Below are 25,050 nucleotides of genomic sequence, written 5' to 3'. Positions count from 1 at the left end.
ACTGGCGTGGGCAGTGATGGATGGGAAGCTTCCAAGCCAGAAGTTGCCTCCACCACCTTCTGATCTTCCAAAGTGCTAGACTTTGACTTCGTCGAAGTATTGATTTGTGAGTCTTTTGTTTCGTTGTAAGTTATGAGTGAAGAGATTAATCCCCAATTCAATGTCTTGTTTTGAAATGCAATGTACAATAAGAGATTGTTTTGTGAAATACAAAAATACGTGATGGAACTTTTTGTCTTCTTTTTGAAAGTAGTGTACATCCATTAAAGTTAGTTATATGTTGTATACCTTTCAAATTAATCTGTATAGCAACTCCGAACAAACGATCCTCGTGAACTTACTCGAATAGCAATTCCAAACAAACGATCCTCGTGATTTTGACCGGAAAGTTTCATCATATATCGTCTTGTTGGCACCTTAGTGAAGTCTTATTCCAAGCTTTAACAACTTGGTGAACTTCTCAATATACTCGAGTAAATATTCTAGATATTACAAAATCCATACACATCCAAACAGACAATGTTATTAACTTGAAAGAACTTACATTTTTCATCAAGAGGTGAAGAACCCGTACACAAATCAAAAATCAAAGAAGAAAACACTACCTTCTTTTTAAATCTATTGCTCTATGTGCGTGAGCCGTGAACTTGATGGGAATTTGGAATCGATGTTGTAGCTGGAAATCGGAGAAGAGAAACTGATGTTGAAGCCGATCTGCAATTCTAGTTTCTCAAGTATGAACTAGCACAAAGTATTTGAGAGAAGCCGCTAAAAAGAGTATAAAGCATACAATAGATGCGCTTTGGACTAGTTTTGTATCGGGTTGGGTTGGCCAGGTTATTTCAGCACCCCTAATTTATACGTTTGATTCGGTATATGATATATTGTAAATTCACAATATGCTTGCTTTTTTCGTTAAGATATCCGTGAATCCATAAATATTTGAATAGACAACATAACTTTGTGAAAACCAGATTCATGATTGACATAAAACTGACGTATTCCATACTTCTAAATCAAGATTTTGACATATGGGAGATTGATCAGATCATTCTAACTTGTATTAAAGATTAAGACAAGCTTACTGACATTTTATGAGTCTTTGTTGTCGAGCTTGTGGTCAAATCCTCTTGGTCTAGCTCTTGATGTCATCGTGGCCATGCTCTTTCTGCAACTAATCTGATACAACTATATGGATACTTTAATTAACAAACAGAAACAAACCCAAATCAGTAACAGTTAATAGGTATATTTTGACTTTTGGAATCAAACCCGGCATATCTAGGCTTTTTGCCTTTTGGTACTAAAATTGAACTTCAAACTTTGTGTAAGAAGGGTTCTTTTAACCGTCCCCGCCCACACCTCAAAAGCTTCATGCAAGCGGCAAATCAGATAAACATCGGCTTGTTAGATGGCTGGCATAAGAACCTAGTGTCTATAAAGAGCCTAATCCCAAAGTATTTGTGACTTTCACGCTACAACTACCAGACTTGAACCTTTGCCAATTTGTGGAATGTACCATCTTGGAACCAACTGTGTTACACTCTAGGGCATTGAACTTAACACTTTAAACACCCATGTTTCTATTTGCAATTTGTTGCAATATTTGATGCATTAATCAAATATCTTCTAAAAGATTTGGTGTAGCGAAATCAACTTTGAAATTGAAGATAGTTCATTTGACCTTAAAGTGGAAACTGCATATTTCTGAAACCCTCATTTCTACACCATTAATCTAGTGAGGCTTTAGAATCGTGTTCAAGGAGCAAAGGGATGTCATGAACGATGGGAGATGACATAGAATTTCCTTTTCATTGGGTATGCGGATTGGTGGCTTGGATTCCTGTTAAAAAGATATAAAAATTGAGTCGATATCATTCAGCCAAATAATTGCTAGAAAACGAGTCTCCTCATAGCTAGTGCTTACTTGACATGCTATTGTTGCTCTGCACAGGATCTTTAACTCTTTTCTAAAGAACTTATGGATTTGCATGATTTAGAGCTGGATCGCTGTGCTAGCCTTAGGTCCGACTGTTATGTTGAGATGGTCCAATCGAGTTCTGTTGAACAATGCATAGAAAACACTAATGTCATTCAGAAAATTAGCAAACAAATTTCATATCACAAGGAAAAGTAACATATAACAAGCTTTCTATTCTAGACGAAGGATCATGTGAGAATAGAAATTAAAGTGAGAAGCGTAAGAAGGGATCTAGACCCTTGATCACTTTTAATCTCAATCTCACCCCCACTCCATGAATTGCGCTTGTTACCAGAATTGATCTAGTGCATCTTGGTGCATCTCATTACTGTTGATCTCCAATTAGGATTGATCCAAGGGTGGAGATCCCTTCTTATTCTTCTCAGCGGAACCCATCCCTTCTATTTTATGTTCTATATGGTATGAAAACAAGAAAAGCATACAAAATAAACTCAAGTACTTCTTAAGAGAATGGCGAACGATCGATCATGGAACTGTGTATAATGTGTTTTGCACAAGCTAAAGTGAACTTGGTGAAATAAACAATGATTGAATGCCAACCAAAAACACAATTTGCCGATGGATCAAGAAGTTACCAAGCATGATTATGCAGGATCGATATTACCCTGCTAAAAAGCATCTAATATAGCACAAAAAAAGAGCCACAAGGGATTAGTCGAGGTGCGCAAGCTGGCCTAACACCTACAGTTACCAAAAAGAAACAAGATGAGCTATGTACAAAGATATATTATTTCATTAGACATATAACATTCCGAAGGCTGAGTGTTTGAGATAAGTATCTGTATACAAACCGACTTCCTGTTGCCATAACATAAGAATTGAACCTGATCAACTTGCAGCCAAATGTGTGAACTACAAAAACAGTAACATTCTCAGAGATCAAATACCTCCGCTAAAGAGCAAAAACTACAGATACATCCACATAGGAAAAGAAGAATAGTGTCATTTCCCGATCTTAGAGTGAGCAAGACATAGTAACAGTTTATATCAAGTGATCCACAAGCAAGCGTAATAAACTGGAAATTGTCTGAAAATGAACAAATGAACAGCAAAAGAAAGGAAAAAGTAAACCAAAGAAAATTTTAAAATAATCCCATGTAACTAGACTAGGGAATAACTCTTAGGCTGCTTAGTTGGTTTTCCATTAAGTTCTATATGAATAAAGGTGTCTGTGTGGATTAATCTGTCTGTAAAGATTGAAAGGATTTTTGTTTGAGAGGGTTTTTTTCTTAGATGGGATGATCATTTTTTTCAATTGGGAGAGGTAAGTTTGGAAAAAACTTGGCTTTCTGCAAAAGCTTCCCTCTAGAAGCTTACTGAATAAGCCACTTCCTATATTATGCCACTACCAAAACAGTCATTTATAGCTGACCACATAAGCTGTGAGTCCCATTAAGCTCATTAAACTGCCAACAAACAAGCTTTACTCACATAAACCAAGATCTTAAGCATTGGAAGTCTAAAACACCATATAAGACGTCCATTAATCTTTATACAGATAAGTATACAGAAGATAGAAGCATTGAACCAATAACACAAACAAACTTTATCTACATTCTATTATCGAGTTGTAACTTGTGGTACGCAATAAAGGCTCAATTTTGGCAGAACATGTTGAAATAGAAGAATACAACATGATGGTTGAGGAATATACTTAACAAGCAAACGACACATAAGCATTTAATCATCTGCTAGCAAAAATCTAATAAAACCATACTTCACCTCAGTGTTCCAAAAGTTCCTGATTCACTTCCACCTCACCACCTGATTGCTAAAAGTCCACCAGATAAGCTATCAATCAATTGTAGGATTAGACTTCCTCAAACCTATCAATCAATTGTAGAATCATGCATAATCTAGAAGAGCAATAAATGTATACTGAATGCTAGCAACTTTAACAGAAACATACTTGAACTTCTACTTTATTTCCCAAAAGACAAAGAAGAAGAGAATGATCGACACAAGAAGCAAGAAAGAACCCTCTATTCCACATGATAGCTCTAAAATATTTAGATAGATGTACTCTTACAACTATTGCTGCCATATATTTTCGCCACTTCAAATTAGGGGTGGACTTTATTTTGCTTCCGTCCTATATGTAAATTCAACAACTCTATTGATAATAACTAATGCTACACTTAAAGTTGCAGTCAGAAATCAAAAACCATTGTAGTTCAACTCTTGTCTACGATGGGCCATCCGAAGGACGGCAATCATCACAACAGTTTGTAACACCTAAACAATCCAAACTCGAAGTTGATGCCAATACTGATTGAGGGGCTGAATTGAGATGAATGGATAAATCATGGTGAATTTAGCAAATGAACAGCATTGCTCTGCGAAGAAGTTGGTCGCCGATGTCTGGGTAACCTTATACTATTGCTGGTTTCTTGATTGTTTTGAGCTCCTCCATACTACCGTATGAACCACAATACCTACTAGAGCAAAAAATCAATCGACAATTACAAATAGGTACAAAGCAGAATGTGGTAAACAAGTCTAACATGTAAATTTATTATATACCATGTTGGTAGACTATATGCCCAACTTCAAGGTAAGTAACTCGGTCTACGGAACCATAAGTACATACATGAATAAGTGAGAGGAAAAGATGGTAAAAATATCCAAAGAAACAGACAGAAAGGTGATGGGGTGGATTAAGTTTTGCTCGTGTTTTCTCATTGAAGCTTTGCATATTATTGTGACTTAATTAATCGAAGATAAGCATACCAGAGGATAGCAGCAAATTGAATGCAAATTTCTTTTCATATGATAACAAAGAAGAAATTTTTCCAAGCCAACAACATGAACACATTACTCCTTGGAATAAGATGGATCAATAGAAAAACATTCTACCAGATTGTTGTTTAATGACTATTCCTTAAATTTAGATATGCAATCGGTAGTGTGATATTAGAAGTTAAGTAAGCAAGCAAGTTCAAAATCTAAAAGCTCTGTAATTTTGATATGAAGAACTTAGAAACATGTCCATGGAAGAATAAAGAGACGTTGAGCTCATCATTGAGCTTCAAACCTCCAGCCTCAAACCCCTAAGCAAAATGTTGCTTGGGATATGAAACTAGCATATGATTATTATTATTTTGTAAAAAGTACATTGATGCCTGCAACTTCGATAAAAAATCAAGGCAAGCAATCAACTATAAGATAAATATGTATCTATCACCATCTTGATTCTTGAGTAATTAGCAAACAGAATTCTCTAAAGTTTGACTAATTAACACAATTACTTATATGAAGCAGACTTTTAAGAGACAAACTTGAATTGACAGTAGCATTATTCATGTGATAACAAATCTTCATAGAAATTGAACATATGGCCAGATATCTTAACACTTGAGCAGGGCTTTTAAGAGAAACTCAAATTGACTCGCATCACCGGTTGATGAAACGATTATCAAGGGACTCGGTCTATGTTATCCAGTCATCTAGTCATGTACTTTGGTCACAGAAATATATCACAGGGAACTGCATTTCACATTATAATTGAAATTGTCCCTACAACATGCTAGAATAAACAAGAACTATATCCACTTATTGATTTGAACTCTCCTACTACTTCTTGAGCTCTACTTTACCATGTGTGTCTCCAATCTCCATAGTAACATTCCAACCAAAAAAAATCAGGTTTCGTGTAAAGGATACACTTGTTTTTTAAGCTACCTATTAGAAGAAACAGAGCAACATGTCTAGGCAAAGGTAGACAGAGTAGAAACATTGATTCAATCATCCATCCATTCAAGTGTAGGAAAAAGCAAACAAGTAGCTCACCTCTCTTTTTGTTTGGACAAATTTCCAATTTACTGTATAGAAACTCTATTTATCGTTGGGAGTCATACGGTGCTGGTATGGTGAAACTGAAGCAAATTTATTCGCAGACCAGTCTCTTTGTTGCATCATCATATTATATGGATGAGAATGTGACTCAAACCCATGATGATAAGCAGCACCACCAGCTCCTGCCGGATGAGGTACCATCTGCGGCGGCGGATAAGGCATATGCACCATTTGCGGTGGGTATGGCATTGGAATCGGTACTGGAGTGTGACTATTTCCATTTCCACCTCCACTGGACTCGTGTAAACTCTGAGGAACAGGAGTCGATGCGAACAGATGATCCGAAGACGAGGGGCCTTCATTAGACAACCCCTGCATCCGTTTCAGATAAAGCCTATACTTCTGAAGATGACTCGCGACATTCTCTCGCGTCAATCCTTCAACATTCATCAACTGCATGATCGTTTTAGGAACCGCATTCTTAACACCTAGATGCGCAACGACGTCCACAAATCGCTTGTGCAATTGCGGCGTCCAGACCAAGCGAGGCCGCTTCGATGTCCTCGTCGACGAATCATCGGCTCGCAAAGCCGAGTCAGCTTCCTCTCCAGCTCCACCAACCGCACCGGCACCACCACTATCGACTCTCCTCAATTTCCTAGAATCTGAACCATCTCCAGTTAGATCAGCGGTCTCCTCACCTTCCATAACCATTTCATCTCCTTTATCCTCACCAAACGACTTAAAACCATTGAATTTATTCAACGGCTGTTTCATCGACTGGCCTCGGAGATTCGTTAGTGTGTTTTGAGAAGCGCGATTAACGTCAATCATGCTCCGGCGAGGCTCCGGCATAACGCTGAAAGCCGAAGCCAGCTCCGGCGGTACCAACGACTGTGACAATGGCATCAAATCATCAAGGGTAGGCAATCCGGCCTCCCACTCCAAAACTCGATCATCGTCATCGCCGCCGACATCGTAGTCGGTAATTCTCACTTCTTCTCCCATAAACGAAAATGGAGATGCATGAATGGATTTCAGCGGTGAATCCAGAAAATGGATTGTCAGATTTTTGAGTGAAGAAAATAGGAGAGAGATCACGTGTGAATGATGGAACTGTTGCGAGATATTTCGGGGGAAAGTGCAGGATTATTTATGAATAAAATGTGGCAAAAGTGCAGGATCTGATTCCAATTGCGACCCCCACACAACACTCTCGATTCTTTCCAAATATCTCTTCCAATTCAACCCATCAACTTCAATCTTTATTCTTTTTTAACTTTAATTTTGGTCCTTAGGGTATCTAATAAACTACTTAAATGGTCCTTCCAATCAAAACAAATTACAAAAATTATCCTTGTGGTTTGTTGAAATTTTCTGTTTCCATCCCTAGTCTTCATTTATTACGTTTTTGGTCATTTTGGTTTGCATTTTATTTGTGTTTTGGTCCTTGACACTGACGCCGATCTCGTGCTCCAGTTAAAACGCATCACATGAGGGGCACTTCAGTAATAATAATTATATTGTTTTTCACATGTTTGGTGTGATTGGAATAATGTGTACAAGTTGGATTTTCCGTGTTCGATATAAAAATCAAATTCTTTGAATTCACCAACATATTTTAACAAACATAAAATTAGGGGTGAGCATAGGCGGGTACCCGTCCTATTGGACAGAAATCGGAACCGACGGTTTTTGAGATATTGGAACCGAAACTGGAACCGCCGGGAACTGGTTCCAGTTCTAGGTACCCGCTTCTTAAAATATTAAAATTTTGTTATTTAGAAATAAAAAAAATAAAACATTGCCAAAACACTAAATAAATAAACAAGATTACAAATTATACGGAATAATGGTTACAAATATTGTTTAACGATTACAAACCATAATAGATTAATAGTAAATGTTGAAATTTTAATGATTACATACTATAATTGTAAATGTTCAAAGTTTAATGATTACATACTATAATTGTAAATATTCAAAGTTTAACGATTATATACTACAAATCCAATTAAACACACAATTTGAAAAAATACGAATAATTTTATCTCAAATTCTGAATCTCGTTTCAACTTCTTGCATACTCATCGCATTGTCAACCTTATACGGTGTCTGTGAATAATTGAATGTTAAAAAAACTACACAAACTCATAAAAAACTGCACATATTTTCAACAAAAAAAACTGCACATATTTTTAACAAAAAAACTACAAAAATTTTATATAAAAAAAACTGCACAAACTTTGTATAAAAAACTGCACAAAATATATAAAAAAAACTGTGCATATTTTAACAAAAAAACTACACAAATTTTATGTAAAAAAACTACATAAACTTTGTATAAAAAGCTGCACATATTTCTAAAAAAATGCACAAATTATATAAAAAAACTACACATATTTTTTTACAAAAAACTACACAAAATATAAAAAAAAAGATTGCACAAGTTCGTAACTTATGACTTACACAAAACATAAAGGAACTAGTTAGTCCTGGCGGATAACGGTTCCGAAAAATTGAGAATCGGAACCGGAACCATTCTCAATCGGTTACATGTTTTAGAAACCGGAACAACTCATATCGGTTTCGGTTCCGGAATCGGCAGTTCTAAGGCAGTTCCGGTTCCGCAAGTGGGTACCCGGTTCCGCTGCTCACCCTTACACAAAATGTCTTCATCGGTCCCTAGTGGTTGTAACGCAAAATCCAAGTTCGTCTTAGGTTTCATGAAATGGAAGTACATTGGCTTATTAATCAACTTCTACACCATTGATTTCAACCCATGAACAAATTGAGCAGTGTCAATTAAGTCCATGTAGCTTACCTTTCCATTGACGTATTATGTGTCTGGAAACTTGGTAAAAGATCCACCATGGTATATCTTCATGGAAAAAAAAGCTGGGAACACGGTGAATATTGAATAAAATAGATTACCATAAAGGTCATGTGTGTTAAAGACTTCGTACAGGGATCAAAGTCGCCACATTGATGGAGATTTGTTGACTATCGCAGATGTTGTTGTAGTGGAACGTGGGAGAAAATGTGGTTGGGAGACGTATTGAGTTTTTTTTCTTGGTGAAAGGATGCCTTCGAGAAACCCTAGGTTTTACCCTGGGTGAAAGTGAGTAATAAAGGGATGTCGGTTAAGCGGGAAAAGTGAAGAGACTAAAGTGCCCCTCACGTGATGCATTTTAACAGGAGCACAAGAACAGCGACAATGCTAGACAAAAATAGAAAGAAAAAAAAATTCAAACCATAATGACCAAAAACGTAATTAATGAAGACCAAGGACGAAACAGAAATTTTCAACAAACCACAGGGATGAAAAATGTAATTTACTCTTGATTCTATTAAAAAAAAAATCCGTTAAATAAATATGTTACCATTGATTTTTAACAAATTCATACATTTGAAGATGATTAAGTGTATGTAAATTTTTTTAATACGACTTAAAGTGAATATAAATTTGAAGATACAGGTAAATAAATATTGTCGAAAGCATGGACGGACACATAAATTTTTTTAAGTGATGACATTATTTGACTATAAGAAACAAATATATGATATTTTTCACAAATTATCTTTGTATGTTGGTTAGTTCATTCTTTTTATATGTGATATCATGCGCTCAAGTTTTTTATTGCAAAAAATTCAGAAAGATAGTAAACCTGGAAATTAAAGCTAAAACCAAGAAAATACAACTCATTTCACGAGTCAAGGCATGACCGATAAATATAAATAATCGTATATGAACTAAAATGCATTTTTTTTTGCAAATTACATCATTATAATCGTCTCATTAATACCTTCGAATTGAGTCCAATATTGAATATTTTTAAATTTAATAATACTATTAAATATTATGAATGCCTACGAATTAATTTATTTTATATCAATACATTTTCATTTTTCATTTTACATCTTTACCATATGAAAAATGTGTTTTCTTTATTAACCAATTACGAACAATTAATAATTGGATTTAATATTTATTAATATTAGTAATAATTATTTTTTATTAATATTTTATGAATAATTAATATTTATTTTTAATTAATAGTAATAAATAACTATTAATGTTAATCAAGGTTATAATTGGAAAAAGTAACAATTAGCTCATAAAAAGCTATTTTAATTAGTTTATCAATAAGTTAACATATGTTCATCTAAAGACTGTCCAACAAATAAACTACTTGTTTTTTTTTCCAAACAATGTCTAAACTGATTTACTTGATGTTTGCTTGAGTTTTTCTCATTAATTATTCATGGTATAATTATTAGCAGCATACTTTTTGAGGTCGTTTGTAGGCCTCTATCATACATAAGAACGTTGCGATGTCCAAGAAATCAAGGTACATCTTTATATTTTTATCCATTATTTCACTAAAAGACATTAAATACGTAAGAAAAATCAAATAACACATTACAAAATTGCGTATTGACCCAAGCATGCCATAAGCTTTAATGTCGTCATGTCATACATGAGCCTTGAATCACGGCGTACCATGACGGCTGCCGTTTTAAGCCTTTTAGAGCATTGGTTTCTATTTATTATCATTTTTAGATTTGATTAAAGGGTTTTTTTATTGAGTAACATTGTGAAACATCAATCGATCTATCTGATAAATCATCTTTTTAATACAAAGCCACATTTTTCCAGATTAATGTTCCATATTGCTTTTCAATTAGAATAAATCGGCTTGATTTTCATAACTAGTTCCTATATGGAACATGAGAGTCCAATTGATTTGCTTCACTTTACTATAACCAACAATTAATGCATAAGTTAATCTTTAAAAGGCAAGAACAACAAATACTTTGGGTTAAAAAAATTATTTCAAAAAATTCGACCAATCTAGCATTTTAACTTTTGAATTTATAAATCATCTTATTTATAATTTAAAATCACAACAAACTATAAAATTAGCATCGAAAGAGACGGAGAATAAAACAAAATTTGAAACAATATTGTCGTTTCAGATTGTTGTTTGCATGAATACAAATTTGAACCGATCATCCAAGGGTGGTGTCTAATTGGTTTGAGCTTGGCTCCAAAGGTCAAAAGTACCTGGAGGTCCAGGTTCAAATCCAAGGAGGAATAAAAATCACTTTGTGGTCACGGAGGTTCAAATGCGGTGACTCGGGCTATCTGCAAAGCAGGTGGTTGTCTTGGGATTAGTCGGCGCATAGCAGGTTGGATATTCAGGTTAAAATAAATAAAAATCCGAACCGATCATGCAATTCCAATCCAGCTGCTGCCTGCAAGTTTTTTCAGCTTCATTTTCTTCATCGTTCGTTTGACCCTCGCAGAACATCCCCAGCTACCGGCATCAGCATACAAATTGGACAACAGTAGGCTGCTACCGGCACTTTCAGGCTCGAGCTCAGCCACATGCTTAGCCGCTATCTTCGCAAGACCAACGTTTCCGTGAAGCTTACTCGCACCCAACAACGCACCCCATACGAACACATCAGGCTCAATAGGCATTTCCTGAATCAAATCATGAGCCTCGGCCAGTTTCCCTTCTCGTCCCAACAAATGCACCATACACGCATAATGCTCTAATCTCGGCCGAATCTTGAATTTCTGTTGCATGATCAAGAACAAGTTTTTGCCAAGATCAATCATTCCAGATTGGCTGCAAGCAGTTAGAACTGCTGTGAAAGTTAGATGATCAAGTTTGTCTTTTCCGTCAACCATTTGATTGAATAAAGCAATCGCGTCAATGCAATGTCCATGATTCGCGAAGCCGAAGATCATGGAGTTCCAAGTGATCGTGGTTCTTTTAGGCGTGTTCTTGAAGAGTGTTTTCGCTTCGTAAATGAATCCACATTTCGCGTACATGTCTATAAGAGCGCTACGAACAAAGACGTCTTTTTCCACTCCAATCACTACCGAATATCCATGAATCTGTTTCCCACGTGTTGAATCTGCAAGAATTGCACAAGCGGGCAAAAGGGAACTAATTGTAGCGGAAGTTGGATGCATCCCAGTACACAGCATTTTCTTGAACGAATCGAAAGCTTCACGATTTCGGAAATTGTGAACGTATCCAGAGATGAGTGATGTCCAAGAAACCACATCGGGATCAATCCCGGCTTCCTGCATCAATTGGAAAAGTTTGGCGACATTTGAATCATCGTTGGCTTGTGAAAAACCTGCTATTAGCGTATTCCAAGTGACCAAATTTGGTACTAAACCCATGGACCGTGTCTTCTCGACCAAGACTACTGCATCGTTGACGAATCCATGTTGAACATAGCCTGCAACCATGGTGTTCATAGCCACCAAATCCATTCCTACCATCAAATCGAAAACCCTCCTCGCCTTTTCGATTTTCCCACATTTCGAGTACATATCGATCAATCCACTATTAACAAAAGCATCAGACTCAAATTCTTGTTTTACAACCACAGCATGTAATTTCTCCCCAGTTTGTGCATCCAGCAGGTGCCCACATGCTTTTAAAACACTGGGCACGAGAAACCTGTTGGGTTCCAAGCCTTCTCTTTGCATCTCGCAGAACACAGCCATGGCCTCCTGGTGAAACCCATGGCGTGCATACGCACCTATCAGAACAATCCATCGGCGAGTGTGTCTTTGAGGAATTTCATCAAACAGTTTGCGGGCATCACATGTTTGACGGCATTGGGTGTAGAAAGCTAAGAGCTTTGAGGCAACATAAGTGGAACGAGCTAATCCATTGATGATTAGGTGTGCGTGTAGACGTTTTCCTGATTCTAGTGATCGATTGCGAGCATAGTTTTCGATAATCTTTACGTAGCCATTGGAATCTGATTGAGAAGAACTAAAATAATGCATAGATAAAACGGCGACCAGAAAACCCAGAAATCATTTCACTTTCCTAATTCGCATTCTTGGCCGCATACTATTTCAAAAACTCTACGAATTGGGAAGTTACCATTTCTATGTTTTAGTGTAACAACTTCAAGGAAAAATATGTTCCATTTTAGATATATGTTTGAATTTGCATTTCTTTCGAGCCTACTCCATGTTTGTCTCTTTATTTCTGAAATATGTTTGATACCATTTGCTATCAGGTCTTGTACCAAATTCAGGGACGGATCCAGAATTTTTTTTAAATGGTGGCATCATTTGACAATAAGAAAAAAAATATAGGAAATTTTTTTCAAACGGTAACACCGTTTGACTATAAAAAACAAATATACGGAATTTTTTTTCAAACAGTGGCACCATTTGACTAAGAAAATAACACTAACATGATTCGGACTTGAGTGTGGGGTGGAATAAAAGTCTTGCAAACCAACTCTACCAAATAAAACTTGTTCTCATTATAGTTTCAAAATACATACGGTGGCACACAACAAATTAATACGGTTGCACCGTTCACGAAACCTAAATTTTTTACCCTTCGGCGGAGAAACGTTACGGTGGCACGTGCCACCCATGGCACCTATGTAGGTCCCGACCAAATTAGTTAGTTCTTTCTTGAATGGACCCTTATATATATGTATGTATATGTATATTAGAAGGGTACTCGTATAATGTAGCGAGATACATCTCCATTTTAATGTTTCGTTTTATTTTTGTATATGTCGATATAATACGATCTATGTGGTTTTGAGAAAGATAATGTTTTTACTTTTGAATAAAAATAAATTTGAAGACATCATAAATATATCGATATTAATATCAAATTAACTATCTAAAAGTTCTCGTTTTTTTACAATTTCTTTAATTCAATTTTTATACTATAATTTAATTTAAGTCAGATAATGAAGTAATCTATTTTTGGCGTAACAATAAATCTTTTATAAAAATAATGATTATGTTAGAACTCAAATGATTATCCTAATTATATTTTAGATTTTTATATTTAAAATAAAATATTTATCATATATTTGATTATGTTTATCTACAGTCGATTATACAAATTCAAAAATTGATCTTTAATAAGTTATAATTATACATAATTTACTTATAATTTTAAATTTTAAATAATATATATTAATACATAATACTTTATGCACAAGAAATAGTTTTTAAAATTTTTATAAAATATTTTATATCACCTATTTCTCTTCACCACTATAAAATAAAACCTCATACAGCCGGCACATAACCAACCAACCATATGATTTAGATTACATCCACAAACCCTTGTTTATGACTTGATGAATTTGCGTGGATCTTTATCCCCAATTCTCAAACCCTTAAATTCCAATTCCCTCCCTCTTTTCCTGCAAATTCAACCAACTCTTTCCATACCCATTTGCCGATTTGATGCTCCCAATTGCAGGTTTCGCTTCTCACCCATCTACAGGAATTTGAGAACAACAAGAAGAAGAAATTACCATAAAACCCTTGTGAAAGCTAGTAGTAGAGAGTCTCCTTATCAAGTTTTAGGAGTCTCTCCTTCTGCTACTCCTGCTGAGATCAAAAGGGCCTACAGGAAACTTGCTTTGAAGTATCATCCTGATGTCAACAAAGAGGTTTTAACTTCTTTTAATTGATTAATCTATAATTATTTGTTGTTTGTTTTAGTTAACAAGTTCTTTATTTTGAACAACTGGTGGTGAAACTTGCTCTCTTAATTTGTTCATACAGATTTACATCTGGATGTGTTTGTGTGTTTTGTTTGATCATTTTGACTGACAATTGTTTTTATTAACCTGGATATCCAACCCGCAATGGATCCGACTAATCCAGGGCGACGACTGCTTTGCATATAGTCCGGAGTCACCGCATTTAAACCTCCATGGCCACATGGGGATTTTCATTCCTCTTTGAATTTGAACCTGACCTCATGGTATTTTTGACCTTTTGAGCCAAGCTCAAACCAATTAGGCACCAGCCTTGTGGTTATTATTTGGGGTTTTACAATTTACATTGAGGTTTTTGTTTTTTATTACACTGTTTCTTAAGTTTAGTTAGTCTGAGAAATGCATCAAGATGCAACATAGTTGGTCTTAGTTCCTATATAGTGTACCCAAATGTAACAGGGTTTCAAAATCTACTATTTATACCCATTTTGACTGGTAATTTGCTTATATATATTGTAACATTTGATGATGTGTATGCCTGTTTAAAAAAGGTTTACAAAAAGGGTTATGACGAAGAGGACGATAAACTTCATATGCACATCTTCAAATGTTACAACATTGGAAAAGAAAAAAACCAAACAAACTCAGCATATCCCTCTCGAATATATCCCACTCGAAAGCAGTATCTGGGTTTGAAAGATCATAAGATACTTTGCAACTTTAAAAACCCAAAGATTTTATCTATGTAGAGTAATAAAGCCGATATAGGTGAGTAAGTTAGAGAGAAAAAGAGACGATGGAAACTATAACTTGTGTACTTTGAACTCTTTAATACTCAGGCCAATGCTCAAGAGAAGTTTTTGAGGATAAAGCATGCATACAACACGGTGCTGAACTCTGATTCACGGAAGAAATACGACTCTGGAAACAGTAATACGTCTGAAGCATACAAGCGTGCTGAAGATGAAGAGTTTTATGGTTTTGGTAAATTAATTATGCACGTTTGAATGATTCTTTGCTTTCTTATTTGTATTTGCTTGCATCCTTTAGCCTTAAAGCAACTACTAAGGTTAAGCCTTGGGGCTCCTCCTCATACGTCGCCAGTTCGAGTCTCCTCAGGGTCACTAGGGAATTTTCCTGGTTGTTATCTTCAGGGCCACATGGGATTAGTCGAGGTGCACGTAAGTTGGTCTGGACACCCACGTTACCAAAAAAAAAAGTAGCAAGTCATGGGAATAACCATTTTGCAAAATGCAAAGGAGATATAAGTCATAAGTGTATAGAAACATCTCTTCCGAACCCACAAAGCCAAGGAGCATGTTGGTCGCCTTTGTGTTCTTTTCTCTTTTCACATATTTACGTACTCATCTCAATACTATTTTATTAGACAAGTTATATGCCATTTGGGGTTTTCTTAACTAACGTCACAAGTAAATTTTTTTGAAATAAAAAACTTCTAATTTATCGTTTTTAATGTGATCTATGGCAATCACGCCCTTCCCTTTTGCTATAAAACGTTACCTTAACCAAACGAACCCAATGAATCTCACACAAAGGTCGTGTCTGAGGGGTAGGATGTGCGCATATGTTGCCTATATCCCAAGGGGTAGACAAGTATGTCTCTTAGTTGTTTGATTTGCCCACTAGCATGCCTCTAAACTAATAGAGATTAGTATAGCCTCATTCTGCAAAATTCTTTAGGTCATCCAATATTTCCGTCTTGTGGGTCCCATTTATATAGCACGAGATGATCCTAAAATGGGAGCCACAAGATGAAAAACGGATGAAACTAATAAATAAACCGAGTGGAAACCTCGGACATTTGATAAAAATCAAGATTCAAGTTTCATGCCCTCATACCTTAACCACGTTTGAACTGCAGGTAATTTTTTGAGGGATGTCCAAATATCATTAGGTAGACACATCTTTTTTTTTTCCACAAATATAGCAACATGTTATAAAAGTTGCCATTTTGGGCAAACCCCATTATCTTTGAAGATGAAATCTATCTCATGAACCACAAGGGTGGTGCCTGATTGGTTTGAGCTTGGCTCCAAAGGTCAAAAGTACCAGGAGGTCTCAGGTTCAAGTCCAAGGAGGAATAAAAATCCCCTTGTGGCCCGGAGGTTCAAATGCGGTGACTCCGGGCTATCTGCAAAGCAGCTGGTCGCCCTGGGATTAGTCGGCTCGCATAGCGGGTTGGATATCCAGGTTAATCAAAAAAATCTATCTCATGTAATCTTGTTCTTGAATTCTGGGTTTATTTTCTTATAGGGGACTTCCTTAGAGATCTGCAAGAAGAATATAGGAACTGGGAGGCAACTGCTCCTTCACAAGCAAAGCCAAAGAGCTTATGGGAGGAACTAGCGGTAATATTTTCTTTAACTTGTCAAGGAAATAACCGGTTACATAAGGTCTGTTGTCAGTTACTCCGGAACAGGGGCGGGCCTATGAAGGCCCCCGCTCAACCGATTTTCGCAAGTAGAATTCTTTTTGGGGTATGAAAGGTGCACACACATGCATATTTTTATCCGTTTTTCTGCACACTTTGCACAAGCCGCAGGAGGGTCTTAACGAAAACAGTCGCTTTACTCTTTTTGCATCTGCACATCCGGATGGGATATACTGGGCTTGTTTTGGTTTAGAAAATTACTAAAAATCTTGTATTTGATAGGAAATCGGGGAAGAATTTGTCGAGTTTCTTGAAAAAGAGCTGAACATCACAGATAGTGAAGATGAAACAGAGAGAAGATATGAAGAACCTGCAACTTCTGGTAAGGGTAGAAGTGGAAATGGTGGTACAAATGAAGGTGACAATGGAAGCAGTATTGAAGACAACATAGATGAAATTGAAGCTGCACTTGCTCAATTAAAAAGGGAATTAGGGTTGTGAACAACAATGTCACCATTTCTTTTGGGTATTCAGCTCTTGGAATGTCTGTTGCAACTTCTTTGGTTTGTGCAGGAAATTCAAGAATTTAGCTGCAAATGCAGGTGAATTTTCTACATTATTGTGCAAAAAGCTTGAGGATGTAGGAAGAAAGCATTTAATTCTATAACTGTATCAGAAAAACATTCAATTTGTAAAGATCAATAAACAGTCAACAAAATTAATTTTATTGTACTTCTCTTTTATTTTATTACAACAATGTACCTTGAATTTTTTTTATTAATCTGGATATCCAACATGTTATGTGAACCGACTAATCTCAGGGCGACCATATGCTTTGCAGATAGCCCGGAGTCACCGCATTTGAACCTCCGTGGCCACAAGGGGATTTTTATTTCTCCTTGGATTTGAACCTGAGACCTCTTGGTACTTTTGACCTTTGGAGCCAAGCTCAAACCAATTAGGCACCATTCTTGTGGTTGAAATTATTTTTTATTAAACACAGAATTTAGAAAAATGGGAAAGCTCTAGAAAAACCAGATGGATATTTTTCCTATTTTGAGGGATGAAGTCTTTGGAAAAAAAATTGCACAAAGAAATCTTTGGACTTCTAGAAAATTGGTTAATGTAGTAAAATAATGGGAAAGGTTCAGAGAAGAATCAATGGACTTTCATATTTTGAACGATTAAGTCTTCGTATATATTTATGAAAGAAAACAAAAATACCATTTCAATACCCTTTTCAAAACATATAAAAGTTGTACCTATAGCATAAGTAGATGCATACAGGATATTAAAAGTTGTACCAAAATATATTAAGAGTCTTGTCTATTGAAGAACTCTTCTACACTTGCATCATCGATTTCTGGTTGAGATACAACCATTAGAATTTCCTATAACCCTTCTTAATGTCCAACAACCTCACATTCATTTATGTTCATCATCAACAACACCTTCATCAAGTTCTTCATCACCAACAACTTCACTTGAAGTTGAATATGGTAAGAAGTCCTTCAGCCATGTTGGTTGTAACACATCTGAGAATGTCTTTAATAATGAATAGAGAGTGTAACACATCACCAAAACACATGGGACGACTTTACGAACCTTTGATTCACCTAAAAGGTGCACCTGCTAGGTAAAAATCCTCAGTCCATCACTAAGTAATAGTCATTAACAGGTAACTTGTGAAGCCAAAAAAACACAAATGGCATTATTGAGATGTATTTCAACTACTTACATGCCATAATTGAGATGAAATGGAAGACACATAGGTTTTGCTTATGAATACTAAGTAAAATGATTTTATAATCTTATGAAAAATATTCCAAATTTCTTCGTTTGAGGGGCAAAAAAATATCGTGATCATCTAAAACAAAAACCTTTACAACCTATTTCTTGTGACAAGTTAATCCCTTGGCCAGGTATAAATATTTTGAATTTGTCACTGGCGGAGGAGTGAACAATAAATAAATGATTGAAATATTTACAGGGTATGTTTGGTACGCAGACTACATGAGACATGACGGGATAAATAAAATAGTCCCATGTTTCTGAAAAGCAATCCGCTTGAATCTCAGATAGTCATGTGCTTTCATCTTGTCCTCCATAAAGCTCAGAAAGCATCTGTGAAGATGATCAAACAATTAGAGGTAAGAAGCCCGAAATTCCCACAAAGCAGTGCTGGTGGATCTATGAAGTAATAACTGTTCATGAATTTCAATTACGATTTTGTTGGTGACGAAAGGGTACTAGAAACTAGAAACTCTTTTGAGGTAGCTCAACCGGTAAAATCTTGGGTTCCCCCGGCGCAATTGCTCTTGGAGAGTTGGCGGGTTTGTTAACTTCAAGACCCTCAGAATTAGTCGAGGTGCACACAAGCTAACCCACAGTTATAAAAAAAAAGGGTACTAGAAGATATCGGTGGCTTTACTTCCTTACTAGTCCCTCTGTCCAAAATAAGTGTTCACATTTCTATTTATTTTTGTCCAAATAAGGGTCCATTTTCTAAAATAGAATACTAAATTCTCAAATCTACCCTTAAATTTAACATATAAATATTTAAGAATTATGAAGAGAGATAAACTCATAACGGGTAAATTTGTCATTTGGTTAACTAAAAAATGTAGTAAACAACTAATTATGCATGTCTAAAACTGTGTCGTTTCTATTCAGTAGACACTTATTTTCAGATGAAGGGAGTAATCACAATAAATAAAATTTTCAATTTTCAAACTACATGAATGTATTCATAGTTACATGTAGCTGTTGAAATTTTTGCTGCTAAGAGGTTTGTCCATAAAGCACATGGATGATCCATAAAGTATCAAGAAATCTTGAAAGATTCATAGATTCTAAATAGTTCATAAACCGAAAATGAAAACTCACAGCGAGTCAAGTTATATCCAGCTACAACCTGCTTTTTTCTTGATTCCTCTACCGATCATGAGGTCATGTGCTCCAGCCGAATCATCCCAGTAACCATTGGTAGCCAAGATATTCGATAGCTGAACATAAGTTGCTGGATCATCAGGAAAACGATCCACAAATTTTCTTGATATACGCAAAGCAATTTCCTTATTGCCATGAACCCGACAAGCACTTAACAGAGCTTTATAGATCGAGGGTCCTGCTTCTATCGGCATGCTATTAAAAAAAGTTTCTGCTTCAAAAAGATAACCAGCTCTAGCATAAAGGTCCACGATGCAGCCATAATGTTCAAGTTTGGGTGGTTCAAGGGAACTATCATTCCTCATTAACCCAAAGTATTTTATCCCCTTATCAAGCCATCCTACATGACTACAAGCAGAAAGCATGATAAGATATGTGGTCAAATCGGGTTTGACCATGGTTTTTGTCATTTGTTCAAACGCTTCAACAGCTTCCCTGCCATACCCATGTTGAGCATATCCTGAAAGAAGTGAATTCCAGGATATAGTGTCATGTTCAACCATTGATGAGAACATCCCTTTTGCTTCATGAATTTTACCACATCTTGCATACATGGAAATAAGCCCGTTTTGTATGTATATATTTGAATCGTATGCTGACTTGATAATAAGGGCATGGACTTGACTACCCTCCTCAAGACCTGCTATTACTCCTGTAACTTTTAAAATACTTGCAACTGTAAAGAAATCGATATCAATACCTGCCTGCCTCATTTCTGAAAAGCAAGAAAGGGCCTTTTCACCACTTCCCAAGTTCGAAAATCCAGCAACTATGGCATTACACGATATTTGGTTCTTTATTGGAACTGTTGAACAGATCTTGTAAAAATCTTCAAAGTTGCTACCACACTGTGAATAAACGGTCACTAAAGTAACTGCCAAATGCAAATCAGATTCTAACCCTTCTCTTATAACGCGACAATGAATTTGTTCACAATGGACCATATCCTCTGGATTACAAAATGAACTTAATAAATAATTATAAGTTACAGATTCTGCTTTGTGACCCATAGACAGCATTTCTCTAATCATATACATTGCCTTGTCGGCTTGTTGATTCTGTGCGTAACCAGTGATCATTGAGGTCCAAGAAACAGCATTTTTATCAGGCATGTTGTCGAATATTTTCCGAGAATCATCCACGTCTGAACATTTCCAGTACATCTCAAGCAACGCCGTACCCACCACAACATTAGAAAGAAACCCAGATTTTGTACCCAAGCCATGCACCTGTTCCCCTAATTCTAGTGCATCCAACTGTGAACATCCAACAAGAACAGTTGCAACAGTAGAATGAGTCGGATAAATCCCCAATCTAAGCATTCCCGTAAACAAATCGACCAAAAGATCCACATGATGTGTATGAAGATAACCCGAAAGCAACGAGTTCCAAGTAATCACATTTCTTTGAGGCATCTCATCAAACAGTTTATGAGCACCAGAAATTTTACCACATTTACAATACATATCTACAAGAGCAGTGTTGATATATACATGCGAACAAAAACCCATCCTGAAAACAAATGAATGAATTTGAATACCCAAAAGAAGTGATCTTGAATTTGCACATGAGGATACAAGTCTGTTAAGAACGTATGAACTACCAACTGACCCATGAGAACCATGCTGTAACTGAACCAAAAGATCAAAAGCATTCGCATTTAACTGATTCTCTTTGGGATTATCAATAATTGAAACGTTACTCAAGCTGAAATTGATGTCCAAGAATGAATGAGGGTTTAGCAGGGTCGATAAAACGCGGGAAAATAGGCAGTGGGTTGATCTGATTTGGTGTTTTAACACAATCTGCATGATCAATGTCCCATTAAAATGCACTCGATTCTTCCTCAAATATACAATAAAAGTTTCGTTCCATTTATGTATCTGGAACTTAAAATAACAGACATGTTCTTAGGGTTGTTTAATTATAATTATGTTAGAGATAATTCGATTACATGGTTGGACAATACAGAACTGGACAAGATTCAGACAGCTTTAGAATAGTATCAATTGAAACATGGCCCGATTCAGATAAAGCTTTAGAATGATATTAATTGCTATTATTAAATCTTTATAGGATATAGTATCTTTTTTTTCTCATTTATGAAAAAAAATATATATATTTCTTCACTTGGAAAAATGAAAAAGTGTGTTCTTGTCTGTAAATAACATATTTCACCTGAAAATAAGGTCTAGACCTTATTTAAACCTGTTTGTTTTCATGAATACTATGAGTACTTGTGGAAAGTGTGAGAAAAAGTTGTCCTAAAAATTAAAGGAAAGGAAAAAAAATAAAGAAAAGTGTAAATTACGATTTTCATCTTTATGATTTGTTAATAATTTTGATTTTCATCCCTATGATTTAAAAGTTGCAATTTTCGTTTCTATGGTTTAAAGTTTATTGGTATTTTTTTTGTCGTTGTACTGATTCCAACATTTTAATACATATAACAAAACAGTACAAAATTATAAACCAGTTGAATCACAACAAAAATATATTGTAAATGATAAGTACAAATATAACAATGCATTAAAAACGACTAGAAGGGTTTTCGTGCAATGCAGCGAGATACATCTTAATTTTAATATTTTATATTATTTTTTATCTCAGTCGATGTTATAATATGATCTTATGTGGTTTTGAAAAAACGATGATGTTTTTAATTTTGAACAAAATATAAATTTGAATATATCATAAATATTTGATAAAAATATATCGATATTATTATCAAATTAACTATTTAAAATTCCTTATATTTTATGTAATTTTTTAATTCAAAGTTTTTATTATAATTTAATTTAGGTTCAATAACGAAATAATTTATATTTGGTTTAATAATATAATTTTCTTATAAAAATAATAATTAATTATTTTGTTAGAACTTAATAATTATCCTAATTATATTTTAGATTTTTTATATTTTAAAATGAGATGTTTATCTTCTATTTGATTATATTTATCTGCAGGTAGTTACACGAATTCAAACATTAAGTTTTAATAAGTTGTACTTATGCATAATTTACTTATAATCTTGAATTTTAAGTAATATGCATCAATATACAGTACTTCATGCATAAAAAATAATTTTTAAGAGTTTTTATCAAATGCTTTATAATATAGTATAGATAAGGACAAAAACAATAATTTCTAAATATTTATAAATTTTAAATTATAAAAAATTGAAAAAAAAATAAATTATAAAATTTTAATAATAAATATAATAATAAATTAAAAGTTTAAAACGACATGAACAAGACCCACAATTTTTAGCAAACGTAATTTAGGGGTGTTTGGAATTGCTTACTTAAAATAATTTATGTTTTTTTTGTAAAAGTGTTTATTAATTTATGTGATATCAAACCGGAGTTAAATATAACAGGGTTAAAATTGTAAACTGGTAATAAACAGTTTTTCATAAATCAGTAAAGATTAACTTATCAAAAACAGCTTATTACCGGTTTGACACCGATATAAGCAGTTTTTTTCTTTATCCAAACATCAGAAAACAACTTATCATCAGTGTCAGACTGAAATAAGTTAAAAAACAGTTTTTAATACAAATCCAAACACCCCCTAACTCTAGAAAAATTGGAAAATGAAAGAAGTAGAAAATTACCAAAATGCCCTTAGGAAAGTCCCACACACCATATAGATGCATAAGCAATGAGGAACATGTGAAACCGTTACGTCTGTAACAACCCTTCAAAACATGACTCCCTTGGCTTTCCTTCCCTTCCCTTCTTAACCCTCCTTTTCTTCCACCACCGCAAACCACCGTCTGTGTCTCTCCGACACCTTCTATTTGTGCATGAAATGGCAACAAACAACGGTGTCTTCAAAGGAAAGCATCCAACGCGGCTCCAGAAACAAGCTCCGGCCACTCTCCAACTGGATGTGGATGATCGGATCCCCAACAACTTGTCTAAAACTGTGATTCCGTTCTTATCCCCTCTGGTACTCTCACCGGCTCCATTGCCGGAAGTCAGTGATGATGAGAAGCGTTCATTTGCCACACCTAACACAAACAATAGTCATGCAATCGGAATAATTCCTCAAGTGCAACAAAGCAGTGGTGGTGGTGCTTCCGGTTGGCAACATCCGGCGATGGCAGGTCCAATGGCTGACGCATCGTCTCTCTACTCTTATTTCCATTCACAATGCACGATCCTTCCTCGTAATCAATGATCCCTAGCTATCTGCTATAGCTCAAGGCTAATTTCTAGATCTGGTGATCGATCATGTTTCTCTTTTTTTTTTTTCTTCCTGAATTCCGATGGTTATTGTACAAATAAAACTTGGTGTTTTAGTTTTGGTGATTTCAATTCAAATGATGTACATCTGATATCGGAGGCCGAAGTTAAGAAGTTGTTGGATAACAATGGGTAGTGTATCTCCGATAGGCAATGGAAATGTTAAAAGTGAACGATTTCAGCAAATATAAGTGATATTTTCCTTCTGCAAATAGTGTAATGGAAATGGGACAGGTAAGTTCATCACTGCTACACTCATCTAATCCCCCGGGTTTGGAGAAGGAATCGGAAACCCATTTAGTAAAGTATATGAAAATAGAATATACATATATTCTATATATATACATATATACTGCGGGGCTTAATCAAATGATAACTATATAATTTGTGTTAATTGTAAGGTCTAATATAAGCTAATCATTTTAGATAATTAATGTTATTTAAAAAAATAAAACAAAGGATATATTAGTAAAGTGTGTTGATTATTCAATTTTACTTTAATTAGTTTAATATTCTAATTTACTTTTAATTAGTTTAATTATTTTAATATATATATATATACACACACACAAGGACCAAATCCGGTAGCCTTCTTCGGCACCCACCACCACTCCCGTGACCTCCTCCGTCATCTTGTCTGACCAAGACGTCGTCTCCGATGATCGACCACTAAACACTCACCTGTGAGCATTCTCGACACCTGGTATTACAGTGGTACACAGTTGGTATCACAGTGGTCTCAAAGTTTATTTGGTATATTTTGGGTATCGTATTGTATGTATTTTGGATAATACATTATGTATCTTAGTGTATTTTGGGTATCACATGGTGTTCGTCGGAGGCCGGAGGTAGGAGAGAGAGAGATAAAAAATTTAAAATACCTAAAATCCCCTTTAATTATAATTTTAAGTCAAATTATCAAAAATATTAGTTTCCTAACTTATTAATAGATTTTTGGTTAAGATTGGATCTCACAGTTATCATAAACTAATCAGTTCTCCCTTAAATAGAGCTCATACTATATATATATATATATATATATATATAGGTGGAGGTTCAAACGAGAACCCCTGTGATTTACGAAAACGCGAGAACAACTCAATAACCACAAACTTTTTTAATTAATAAATTAACTT

The 25,050-nt window shown here is 35.2% G+C and overlaps 6 protein-coding genes across 8 annotated transcripts in view; 3 read left to right on the top strand and 3 right to left on the bottom strand.

Moving 5' to 3' along the window:
* The window catches only part of LOC112517769 (laccase-17-like), a 6,285-nt gene extending 2,007 nt beyond the window's left edge, over positions 1-4,278 (top strand). The window contains exon 6 of the mRNA XM_025125145.1: positions 4,153-4,278. Within this exon, the coding sequence (XP_024980913.1) occupies positions 4,153-4,278 (126 nt within the window). The remainder of the gene's footprint in view (positions 1-4,152) is intronic.
* On the bottom strand, positions 3,928-6,873 carry LOC112518461 (transcription factor PCL1-like). Of its 2 annotated transcripts, none has more exons than XM_025126164.1 (2): positions 5,792-6,873; positions 3,928-4,440 (listed from the first exon to the last, which is right to left on the bottom strand). In XM_025126164.1, the coding sequence occupies exon 1, from the start codon at positions 6,803-6,805 to the stop codon at positions 5,837-5,839; it is 969 nt and encodes a 322-aa protein (XP_024981932.1). In that variant the 5' UTR covers positions 6,806-6,873; the 3' UTR covers positions 3,928-4,440; positions 5,792-5,836. The 2 variants fall into 2 exon arrangements, with proteins under 2 accessions (XP_024981932.1, XP_024981931.1); XM_025126163.1 differs by having other exon boundaries at positions 3,928-4,437.
* A 4,157-nt stretch (positions 6,874-11,030) lies between these two features.
* Positions 11,031-12,620, bottom strand: LOC112518576 (pentatricopeptide repeat-containing protein At5g59600). Its single transcript, XM_025126325.1, has one exon. The coding sequence runs from the start codon at positions 12,618-12,620 to the stop codon at positions 11,031-11,033; it is 1,590 nt and encodes a 529-aa protein (XP_024982093.1).
* Positions 12,621-13,900: 1,280 nt separating this feature from the next.
* LOC112518577 (chaperone protein DnaJ) lies at positions 13,901-17,463 on the top strand. 2 transcript variants are annotated; one of them, XM_025126326.1, is made up of 5 exons: positions 13,901-14,272; positions 15,163-15,307; positions 16,206-16,238; positions 16,598-16,692; positions 16,998-17,463. In XM_025126326.1, exons 1-5 carry the CDS (start codon positions 13,955-13,957, stop codon positions 17,214-17,216), a joined length of 810 nt encoding a protein of 269 aa, XP_024982094.1. In that variant the 5' UTR covers positions 13,901-13,954; the 3' UTR covers positions 17,217-17,463. The 2 variants fall into 2 exon arrangements, with proteins under 2 accessions (XP_024982094.1, XP_024982095.1); XM_025126327.1 differs by lacking the exon at positions 16,206-16,238.
* A 1,311-nt stretch (positions 17,464-18,774) lies between these two features.
* On the bottom strand, positions 18,775-21,475 carry LOC112517768 (pentatricopeptide repeat-containing protein At4g13650-like). Its single transcript, XM_025125144.1, has 2 exons — positions 19,602-21,475; positions 18,775-18,839 (listed from the first exon to the last, which is right to left on the bottom strand). The coding sequence occupies exon 1, from the start codon at positions 21,473-21,475 to the stop codon at positions 19,613-19,615; it is 1,863 nt and encodes a 620-aa protein (XP_024980912.1). The 3' UTR covers positions 18,775-18,839; positions 19,602-19,612.
* Positions 21,476-23,477: 2,002 nt separating this feature from the next.
* On the top strand, positions 23,478-23,849 carry LOC112517767. Its single transcript, XM_025125143.1, has one exon. It carries the CDS (start codon positions 23,478-23,480, stop codon positions 23,847-23,849), a length of 372 nt encoding a protein of 123 aa, XP_024980911.1.
* The last annotated feature ends 1,201 nt before the right edge of the window (positions 23,850-25,050 follow it).

The sequence above is a fragment of the Cynara cardunculus genome (assembly GCF_001531365.2).
Source record: "Cynara cardunculus var. scolymus isolate 2C chromosome LG 9, CcrdV1, whole genome shotgun sequence".
In the NCBI taxonomy this organism is placed as follows: Eukaryota; Viridiplantae; Streptophyta; class Magnoliopsida; order Asterales; family Asteraceae; genus Cynara; species Cynara cardunculus.
This window is presented reverse-complemented; position numbering and strand designations above follow the sequence as displayed.

Bases quoted from the DNA above. Each gene is read 5' to 3' on its own strand.
- LOC112518461 (XM_025126164.1), bottom strand. From the start codon at position 6,805: ATGGGAGAAGAAGTGAGAATTACCGACTACGATGTCGGCGGCGATGAC.
- LOC112518576 (XM_025126325.1), bottom strand. From the start codon at position 12,620: ATGCATTATTTTAGTTCTTCTCAATCAGATTCCAATGGCTACGTAAAG.
- LOC112518577 (XM_025126326.1), top strand. From the start codon at position 13,955: ATGAATTTGCGTGGATCTTTATCCCCAATTCTCAAACCCTTAAATTCC. The intron at 15,308-16,205 runs GTAAATTAATTA...TTTGAACTGCAG, and splicing joins TGAAGAGTTTTATGGTTTTG to GTAATTTTTTGAGGGATGTC. The intron at 16,693-16,997 runs GTAATATTTTCT...TGTATTTGATAG, and splicing joins GCTTATGGGAGGAACTAGCG to GAAATCGGGGAAGAATTTGT.
- LOC112517768 (XM_025125144.1), bottom strand. From the start codon at position 21,475: ATGCAGATTGTGTTAAAACACCAAATCAGATCAACCCACTGCCTATTT.
- LOC112517767 (XM_025125143.1), top strand. From the start codon at position 23,478: ATGGCAACAAACAACGGTGTCTTCAAAGGAAAGCATCCAACGCGGCTC.